This window comes from Passer montanus, unplaced genomic scaffold (genome assembly GCF_014805655.1).
Source record: "Passer montanus isolate IOZ18808 unplaced genomic scaffold, ASM1480565v1 scaffold25, whole genome shotgun sequence".
Classification (NCBI taxonomy): Eukaryota; Metazoa; Chordata; class Aves; order Passeriformes; family Passeridae; genus Passer; species Passer montanus.
The window spans coordinates 9,661,748-9,672,188 of record NW_024367149.1 but is presented as its reverse complement, the minus strand read 5'-3'; the positions used below and the strand labels follow the sequence as shown (position 1 = coordinate 9,672,188).

Genomic DNA, 10,441 nt, shown 5'->3' with positions numbered 1-10,441 from the left:
GCTGGCAATGGGACTCAGGATGGAGCACATAAATCACCTGCACAGCAGGCTGGACAGGGCAGCCAGTTCTCTTTTCCCAATAAAAGCAAGAACAGTGATTTAGGGCTGTAGTTGATCCTCTGTGTCCTCTCAGGAGGGGCTGAGAACAGGCAGACACCCTCACCTACCTGGGCAGCAATAATTACTGGGGTCACTCCACAGCCCATCTGCAGAGGGGTTTCATCTTGCACTTCACAAGGCCCAGCTCTCAGCCTGTGGGCTGAGCAGACAGAACCAGCTTTGGGTGGGAGGAATGAGCTGGAAGCAGCAGAGGAGAGCAGCACAACCCATCACAACCATACCCTCATGACAATACAAGTCTGTCCTGAAACAAGGTGGTGTAAAAGTACCAAAATACAGAACCAGGCTCTGCATTGCCCAGAAACAGCATCTAGGGACCATTAGATACATGGCTTGGAATAAAGACACCGAAGAATTCATTTTAAAAATCTTTATGTGAATATAAAAGGATTTTTTTCCAAAGAAAAAAATAAAACCAAAAGTTTAAAAATTAGTGCAATTTTTCGAGTTCTATGTAACACAGTGTTTACATTTGTTTTAAACAGAAGATGTAGACACCGATACACTGAAAACCTTAGCTTAGGGGAAGGGGAAAAAGAAACAAGTAAGAAAATTATTGTACTAGACATTACCAACTCCTAAACAATTGTTTTCGTTTTCTAATTTCTAAACTATTTATGGCTACCTAAATAGAACATCAGTATTGCTTATATTACTTATTTCCAAGTAAGTGTATATCATAGAAAATAGAATACCCATATATATATATTTTTTACTCAACAAAAAAATCAGGTGAAAATTTATTTCCAGTGAATGTTTCTTAAACCACTATATAATAAGGTTGTTGCAAAAGAATCTTCTCAAAACTGCTGCCTGACCCATCTTGAGTAAAAAGAACCTACTAGTCCATATTTTGTATTATTGCTATAAAACACTTCTCTTCCATAGTAATTAATCTTATATAAAAATAATTAACAAATGATATGTCAATCAGAACATTTTTTGTTTCTTTGGATCTATATTACCCGTTTTACTGGAAACTGGCTCAATTCCTAATAATGCCATTTAACTTCAGCAGGATTCAGTGGCTTCACCTCAGATTTGAGTCTGCTCTCAACTGTGCTGGTCCAAATTCACCTTTCAGGAGAGCCCAGGGGCCTCTCTGTTCCTCCTGCCTCAGCTGTGGTGCCTCAAAGGACATGGAGGGACAGGGCTCTGCTGCTGCATGTTGGACACAGCTCAGCTGAAACACAGCAGTGTTTTGAGCAGCTTTTTGGTTTGACATGGGTGAAGCAAACACTAAAATGATCCTGACCTAAAATGGTCCTTCCTGCACAGGCAGATGAGCTGAAGTGAATACAACACCATGGCTTACAATCCAGGATTTATTGCCACACATCAGTTCCTTGCTCACAGGACAGAACCCAGGTTTCACTAGTTGTGTAACAGCTGCTTTTAAACAGGTTCTCAGTCCCAAAGAAACCCTTGAGTGATATTCACAGGCTTCAATCTTAACAGTTTGGAAAAGTCCCAAATAAGCAACATTTCATCCAATACCTGAAAACCAGATTCATTTTGGCAACCCCAACATGATTACTGGGGACAGCTGTGCCCTGAAAAAGGCTGATCCCCACCTGTAGCTCAGGACTTGAATTCTTCCATCACTAGTCAGAAGACAAACTTCCAATTAAATGATAGAGAGGTTCTTAGTTATTTTTGGTCCCAGGGTCTGCAGTTTTGAGAAGTGTAAGTCAAAGACATTTGCTCCAAGTTTGTCACTATTCAGCACCTGACAGACTACTGACACAGCTCCACTACTGGGAGAAGTACAACAAATCAAGCCTACCAACTACATGAGTATTTGAAGGACATCCATGAAAGTTTCCATGCTGCAAAGAACGAGGGTTAAGAGACCCACTCAACACCATCAGAAACAGCTCCACATTTCACTATAACACACCAAATACCAGACTTTAGGAATGGAAGCATCTTGCTAAGCCTTAATCTCCTGCTCACCACCACCTCCCTCCCACCCACAGCACTGGCAGATTAAATATGCAACTGTACCTTAACAACAGCAACCCCACTAACACCACTGCAGCAAAAAAAGACCTCAAAACCCACGAGGTAGTACAAAGGAGCAGAGTCCTGAAGAACACCACCACAGACAGCTCTCCAACAGCCACATGTGTGGCTCATGCCACGCTGAGCACGAGCCTGGCTTTTACACAATGCCTTTTGAAGGGGGAAATCTGTTGAATGCCTATTCATACATACAGCACTGTAAAACAACCACCACAACTAAGAAGCAACCCTAAGTATCAAAAATGAATGCTTGCCTTTTCTCTGGCATGACATACAATGCCAAATTAAAGATTTAAGATGTTGGGGAAGGAAGAAATCAAAGGACAAGCTACAGTGAGGGGCAGGCAAAATGACATACTACCCAAATGTCACAATTCAAAACCTAAGAATTCTACAAAATTGAACCCTGTTCTCAAATCAAAGACGGCCTTAATGGTAAAACACAAAAGTGTTTTCATTCTCACAGGCAGCTGAATTTTATATTACATGGTGGTCTGGTACAGCACCCTCAAGCAGTTAAATTAAGTGTATTCATTTCATATTAAGGGCTGCTGCAATTAACTGTGGGTATAATAAACATTTTCTAGACCATTTGTAAAGAACAGACATTAGCACCTTTCCTAAAATTACAATTCAAAACAAGAGTTAGACTTTTGGGAAATAAAGTCACAAGTTTTGTGAAAGACAGCAACTTCCTGCACACAGATGTCAGGTAACAACCCTCATTTCATTTTCAATCAAACTATTACAGTTTATGCACTTTGCTCCCTGCCAACAAACAAGCTCTGCTGCCAGTAACTGCCAAAGCCATCTCTCACTCCTCTGCCTAGCACAGTTAGTTCAGAAGAGCTGAGTGAAACTACATTTAAGAAAGAGGAAATGCAATTGCCATGCACAGGCTTGTATAAATAGGTTGAAATAAATGGGGCTCCTTCCCACCTAATCCCCCTTTCTGCAGATAAATGCAGTATACCAGAGTTTTAAAATATAGCCCAGACTTTTGAGTTAGTATAATAGCTTTTTTCTTACCCAGGAAAAGACAAGCTTTTTTGGCTTAAGTGAATTCAACATCTTAAAGACAGGTTTTTCTCAGTGCATTATTGCACCAACTTAAGCTTAGCTTTTTTTTTTTTCTTTAATAAACTTTAAGAAATTCTGCTTCTCATAAAACAAATCCTGTCTTCTGTTACATAACAACTGGTACCACACCTTAATTTTCTTCTTCTCTAAATACAAGTACTTTCTTGCTTTTAAAATTGTACTTTCTATTCTAAAAAAGCATTTTTTAAAAGATGCTACCAATCTTTTAGATCTGTTTTCAGAGAGCCCAGCAAAAATGCCCAATATTGCCAGTTTCGTGAAGTACACCTTTGCATAACATCTTCCCATTATAAAAGTCAACCTTCTAGCCCAAACCCACTTAAATAAAGTTTTAAATATATAGTGCCAAATTTCATATTTACAATATAATCTAAAGGCAAATAGAAATCTTTTCAGTTGTGCTTGTACATGCTGCATTTATTAAATCTACTTGGAAAACTGCATGCCACCTTCTGGCTGATCACCTTAATCTCTTCTTGACAGGTTCTGATGTTGTCATGTGCAGCTGCCCAGCATTCTAACCTCCTCTCTCATCAAGCAGGTAAAGTGGAAAGGTATAAAACATGTAAGGACACTTTAGCATGTGAGTCTTCTCCATGTCCTCGTGTTTAATCAGATGTTGCCCCTGGTACTTTAACAGTGAGGTTCCTCCTGGTGTTGGTGACGTGACGCTGCTGCGCCAGGAAGGAGCGGCCGGGCCCGGCCCCGCAGCCGCCGCTGCTGCCCACCAGCCTGGCCTCCATGCCCAGCTTCTGCAGGCTCAGGCTCTGCAATGTTAAACAACAGCTTCAACAACAGCAAAAACAGGAGGAGAAAAGTTATCCATCCCGCTCATGCTTGCTTAGTACACATACAGAATTTTTTCTGCTGTATTTCTTAGGTTAAACTAAGATTTAACTGGCACGCGTAGCAAAAGATGTTTCAAAAAGTGGATTTTTGACCCACCTTGTTGTACCATGCAGTTACAATCAGCTTTTCCTCATAGTCACGTAGCTTGGCTATTTTGTATTCATTCTGCAAGGACACAAATCTCAGTTTAAAACACAAATTTTATCTGCTTAAACTTGCTGCAGTCCACTGAGTGAAATAAACACAGCAGAAATGCTTCGATACACCAAATAACTACAAAGCCTAGAAGTATAAACAAAGATACTTCCATAAAAAACTGAGAGTTAAATATCAGCCTGCTTTAAGAAGAGGCTAAACTACACAAGCTGCAGTTAGAAACACAAACAGAACTTGGAAATGTACTCTGAGGGTTTGTGTGGGGAAATGCACAAGAGGTCTGCTGTGTATCACAAAATCTATAAATAATTTAGTAATTTTTCACCTGAAAAGAATGTACCTCCAGTGACTGGCTAATTGCTATTACATAATATACTTCCCTTGTACTCATACATAAAAGAAATGTGAGGCCACAGCATTTACAGTCAGACCTATCAGCCTACTGAATCATGCTGAGGAGTTCTGTATTTGCTCAGGCAACTATTCCAAACAGTCCCATCAATAATGCTGTGAAACTCAATGCATTTCCCCATTTTTTTCTGATACTTGGACTACTGTCAACAATTCTTTCAGAATTTCAGCCAGGCAGATTTTACTGAATCACTAGGAAACAACATCTTTAATGCCTCATATCAGACACAGATTATGTTAGAAGTTATTTTTAAATATATGCAAAATTTTTACCTCTAGTGCTTCAATTCTTCTGTCTTTTTCCAGTATCTGTTTTCTGAGCAACATAATTTCTGCTGATGCTGGATTTAGCTTGGGGTCTAAGGTTTTTATCACCTGGGCAAGGCAAAACAAGAGCATTGCAAGTCAGTTTGATTCTCAACAGCTCTGCATCTCATCTGCTCAAAGGAGGAATGTGAGAACAGGCTGGGCACTGGTCAGGCTGTTTCCCTGTACAACAGAGAGCAAAGGGGACAAAGGAATCCCTACTGCACCTCATGCTCAGCCTAAACCCTATTTATTCTCTCAGACTTAACAGACTGCAATCAATTGAACAATCTGACTAAAAATGAAACTTGCAGCTACTGCTTTTAATTGGGAGGGGGACACACACTCAATGTATTTAACAATTTATGAGGGAGGAATGCATATGTTCAGAAACATGCCACTCACATTTCTTGCTTTTTCAAGGTACATTTTATATCTTTCTTCCATTGCTTTCATATCCTCATCTTTTTTTCGTAAAGCTGCTTCCAGCTCTCCAATCTTCTGGGCTGTTTACAGAAATTATCAACAAAGACACACAAAATAAAAACAGACATGGTACTCTCAGGGCTTCTGTGTTCTCTTGACTTCACCACCCCTCAAATATAGAACAATGTAGAAGCTAAAAGTTTAAGTTTAGAAGGTTTAAGTTTTTATTTTTGTTTCAGCTGTCCTGTTTTGCAGAGCACTGTTCAACAAACCTCACCCCCCACAGGATCCTGCTCACCACCACACACAAACCCCTCCAGGCCCCCCAGTTCAGATTGAAAGATAAGCTGCAGCAGAAAGCCTCATCCAGACAGCTATCCCATAAGCCAGTGGATATGGGAATCATTTCAGAAGAAACTTAACACAGTCTTATTAAAAAATACCAAAATAAAAAACCAAAACCCACAAAACAACTCACGGTTCTGACTGTCATCAGGCTGGAGCTCTGCAAGATCAGCCTCTTTCTTCTGTAACTCATCATGAACCTCATTCAACTTTTCCCTGTGAATGAAAAGTTGGGCTAAGGATTAAGCTCACAAATAATTCCAGGTTTAACAGCTGGAAGCTTTACCTTCATGACAGAAGTATTTAAATAACTATTTTTAGCATTTCTTCAGGGTTTGAATAGAAATATTAATATCATAAAAATTGTCACTTTTGAGTTATTCCTCCTTTAGTTAAAACTAGGAAAATTAACAATTAAGCCCCTCCGGCATCACCTTAGGAAGAACTACATCTGCTGAAAGGACTGGAAATATTTCAGAGGAGTAGAATACACTTGGAGTGATGGTTTTAGCAGTCTGTTATAGAATCAGAACAGTTAAAATGCTTGTGGTGATGAAGAGACAGTGAAGTGGTACTGGTACAAGATCATCATGGTCACAGTAAACAAAACTATGACACCAATATTTAACTCTATGCACAGAGTTCTCAAATTCTCAAATCAGTGGCTTAGACAAACCAAGACATCCCTACCAAGATTTAAGCAGTTTCTGTGTGCTATTTAGTGTAATTAAGCTATTGTGGATGCATGGGCCTTACTTACATGTGTGCTGCCAATTTCTGCTTCAGGTTGCTGGACTGTGAAAGGAGAGAGTTAAAATTCAGTTGTATTTCAGTATTGCATACCATGCAACATTCAAGGGCTCTTACAAATCAGCCAAGAATACTCAGCACAACTAAATAAGCCAAAGCAAATAAATCCACTGAGTGATAAAGCCAGGGACTTTGAAAGGAAAGTAGAAGGGTTACAGTTCCATAGAAGGAATCACATGAGCTTTTCAACTGAACTGCAGTTGATATGGAGGTATTTTTCAGATACACTGAAAAATAAGATGCTAAACAAAGGACTTGATGCTAAACTGCAGGACTTTAAACAAAACTGGCAAAATGTTTCACTTACTCCTTCAGTCTTGGATCCCTGCTCCTGTAAAGTCTTTTGCAGATCTTCAATCTGCTGCTGTAATCCTCCAATACGCTCTTCATTGAGCCTTTTAGGACAAAAACACAGTTATTGCCCATCTAAATAAATAGTTCACAGACAGATTTGTCTGTTTCATTAGTTGCTCAGAGGGTCTACCCAGCATGACTTAAGCCACAAATAAACTGATTTCAAATGCTTTTAGTCTGACTGCTACTTCTGCAGAAACAAACACATGGAGCTTTACTGAACATTTTGTAATGAAATTCCTATTGTCATTTTAATTTTCTTATTCTAGTAAAATTTTTTAGCATTCTTTGATAGAAAAATTCATGGTCTAACAGTCTGAAGTTCTAGAAATAGCATTCACATCCATTCTTGGTCTACCAATTCACTAACTCAGAGTGAAGGAGTGTCCTGTAAGCAACACTTCCTTCAGGGTATGGTACACACAGATCTACCACATTTAAACCACCTTCCTTCTTCTTTGCTTCATTTATCCTTCATTTATAATTACACTGGTGAAAGAAAAGGTTCCTACACTACAGATGCAAGGCACACGTCACCCTAAAAACTCCAGAGATCACTTTTTAGTGTATTTTAAGGTGCAGTTTCACCCATCACCTTTTCTCAGTTTCCAGCTCGTTCACTGTCCGGTGCTTCTGCTCCAGCTCTTCCTGGAGTTCTGCAATCCGTTCATTTTCTGATCCCTCCTGTTTCAGCAGGAGCATCTTATTTTCATGCTGCAGCCGAATAAACATTTCCCTAAAGCAAAAACAACAAAAAAAGTCACTCTTAATTAAGAAGGTGACTAAGAGGAAGAGGCAATAGTCCTGTTCACTCCCCCAACATTAAAGTGAGCTAAGCAGGCTGTACTTAATGATGTAATTGGGGTAACAATGCAATTTGTTATTAAAAGGTAACTGAAAATGTTTGAAAACTTTAAGAGATATGAGCAGAGTTTTAAATTCCCACTCCAAACCCAGCCTTACATACAGCAATCTGATATGGTTTTAAGAAAAAAGCAAAGTAATTTTAGTATGCCTATATGGAGGTAAAGCAAGGAGGGGAACAAAGAATCATGTTGATGTAAACACTCAACTTTCACAGAGGCATTGTCATGCCCCACATATGAACATCCCAAACAACCTCAGCCTTTGGGTCTCACCTATATTCCACTGGTAGAATTTCAGCAGCAAGATTCTCATGGCTCTTTTCACCTGAAATCACATGAGGGGTTTAAATTAGCACACTCAAAGAAACCTGTAATCCCAATAAAAGAGTCTCTGAAGATAAAGCAGTACCTGTTTGACTCAGGTGATCCTGCTGCATCTGTGCACACCGGAGCTCCTCGTTTGTCTCTCTTAATGCATCACACTGCACTATCAGTCTCTAACAAGACACATTGGAGATGGAGTTAGTTCAGGCTGCACCACTTTTAAGTCCAAATAACATTAGTCAGAAGTAATAATGACACATGCAAATTTTTGGTCAGTCTTGATGATCTTGGAGATATTTCCGAACCTTCACAATTCGATGATTCTGTATTTTGTTTTATATGTGAATACACACACACAGGGCACTAAACTTCATTCTTATGGAGGCACTACTTCCAGGAAGGCTCTCCTCAAGCAGAGGATCTGAGAGATTTAGGTGCTCAAATTCTTAAAAGGACTTACCTCTTTTTCCTTCATTAAAGCTTCATATTTTTCTTCGAGACGCTTCATTTCAAATGCCAGCTTATCAGCTCTTTTGGATTCTTCAGACAGTTTGTTATGAAGCTCCTGGACCTTTTTATAAAAGCATTATTTAGCACAAGAATGTTGCAAAATGCTACTTTAAAAAGCTACATTAAAACATCCTTCCTGCCCAATTCAGCCGAAATAAAACAGTTGGTTCCTCAAGGTTAAGGAAGCAGAGATGGGATGGGTGCCTCTGTGTTTTCAGGGATTATATTGATTTTTGGTTGGTTGATTTTGGTTTTTTTGGTTTTTTTTTTATTTAACGCTTTCTCAATTCCTACTGAAATTAAAATAAAACTTTTAATTTTCATGAAGAATGGTAAGAATATGAACATATAAGAATGAAGTGACAGGACACGGGGAATGGGTTCAAACTGAAAGAGAACAGTTCTTTACTGTGAGGGTGGTGAGACCCTGGCACAGATTTCAAAGGTTGTCCCATCCCTGGAAGTGTTCAAGCTCAGGTTGGATGGGGCTTGGAGCAATCTGGGATAGTGGAAGGTGTGTCTCTGCCCATGACAGTGGAATGAGATCATCTTCAAGGTCCCCTTCCAAGCCAAACCATTCTATGATTCCATACAAACAATCTCAGTAACAGCTGAACAACCTCTCCCAGGCACACAAATTACCTCAGACAGAGTAAAGAAGAAAAGCCTGCAGACTATGGACTCTCACATCAGTTGAGAGGGCAACTACAGTTAAGTTTGCAAGTTTAACAAACAGGAAGAAGCCCACAAGGGAACTGCAGGGTATGAGGGAGTTTTCACAACTCAGAAATTCCAAAAGGACAATGCGGGGTTGTTAAGGTGTTCCCAGTTACAGAAGTGCAGCACTACCTGTTTCTTGTAGGTTTCCAGCTGGGCTCGTGCTGCGTTGGCTTTCCTGAGCTCATCCTCCAGGCTGACAGTGTTGTGCATGTACATCATGTTGGTCTCCTGCAGGGACTTGACCTGCCTGCGGAAATCATTCAGGTCCTGCAGCTTCTTCCGATACACTTCCACTGTTGACTCCAGCTTGCTTGCCTTGTCTGCAGTAGCCCTTGAGGATCAACAGCAACCAGAAGGAAAGGTTACAAAACCCAAACTCTGCTGACACACAGTATTTTCAAAGAGAGATGTGACATGCTTAGCAGCAGCTACATTTCACCGCTTTATTTTTAAGTGTATAATTGACACAAACTTGCTTATAAAAACTGAAATCAGCCAGTCTTCAAGTGAGACTGACAGTCACATGCCAGAAATATGAGCAAGGGTTAGTAGGTCAAATATCCCTGAGGAATTCTGTGGCACCACAACATCCTGTGCTAGACAATCACCTCAAAATACTGGTGTCTTGTATATTCTCACTGGGGTATGATTCAGAATTAGAACATAACTGCTCTGTGAAAATTATCACTGGCACATACACGTGAGAACTGTCAGCTGATCATTTAAAAAAATCTACATGGTAAGAAAACACTGGGACCATAATTTTAAAATTAATTTTAATATCTGTGTTTATTATCTGCATTAATATCCCGCCAGAAGCTGGTACAAGAAAATAATGGAAAAAATCTACAGCTAGGTTTTGTTTCAGATGCTATTTAATAACCACTAAGTTAAACACCTGAAACCACTTTTCTTTCCATGTTTGATTCATATTATTTTATGAATATCAGATCTGCTTTCACAACACAATTTATTTTGGATATTTCCTGGGTGGTCTGGTATTTAATACAGTTTACACAAGCTGGAATGTTGCACTGAATTCTCATGAAAGTTACTGTGTGTTTCATCTTCATTTGGTTAATGATCTCACTAACCTAAATCTGGCCTAGAACGCTGAC

At 39.5% G+C, this 10,441-nt stretch overlaps 1 protein-coding gene across 3 annotated transcripts in view; it reads right to left on the bottom strand.

Annotated features, from left to right (window-relative positions):
* Positions 1–2,947: 2,947 nt before the first annotated feature.
* Positions 2,948–10,441, bottom strand: part of HOOK1 (hook microtubule tethering protein 1) — a 32,513-nt gene continuing 25,019 nt past the window's right edge. For 2 of the 3 annotated variants that reach the window (XM_039711535.1, XM_039711533.1), the window contains exons 11-22: positions 9,453–9,654; positions 8,554–8,664; positions 8,179–8,266; positions 8,043–8,094; positions 7,499–7,639; positions 6,857–6,944; positions 6,500–6,534; positions 5,861–5,955; positions 5,374–5,474; positions 4,936–5,037; positions 4,192–4,260; positions 2,948–4,013 (exon numbers count right to left, since the gene is read on the bottom strand). In XM_039711535.1, coding sequence (XP_039567469.1) covers positions 3,855–4,013; positions 4,192–4,260; positions 4,936–5,037; positions 5,374–5,474; positions 5,861–5,955; positions 6,500–6,534; positions 6,857–6,944; positions 7,499–7,639; positions 8,043–8,094; positions 8,179–8,266; positions 8,554–8,664; positions 9,453–9,654 — 1,243 coding nt within the window. In that variant the 3' untranslated portion in view covers positions 2,948–3,854. The remainder of the gene's footprint in view (positions 4,014–4,191; positions 4,261–4,935; positions 5,038–5,373; positions 5,475–5,860; positions 5,956–6,499; positions 6,535–6,856; positions 6,945–7,498; positions 7,640–8,042; positions 8,095–8,178; positions 8,267–8,553; positions 8,665–9,452; positions 9,655–10,441) is intronic. The other variant, XM_039711534.1, reaches the window with a different exon arrangement.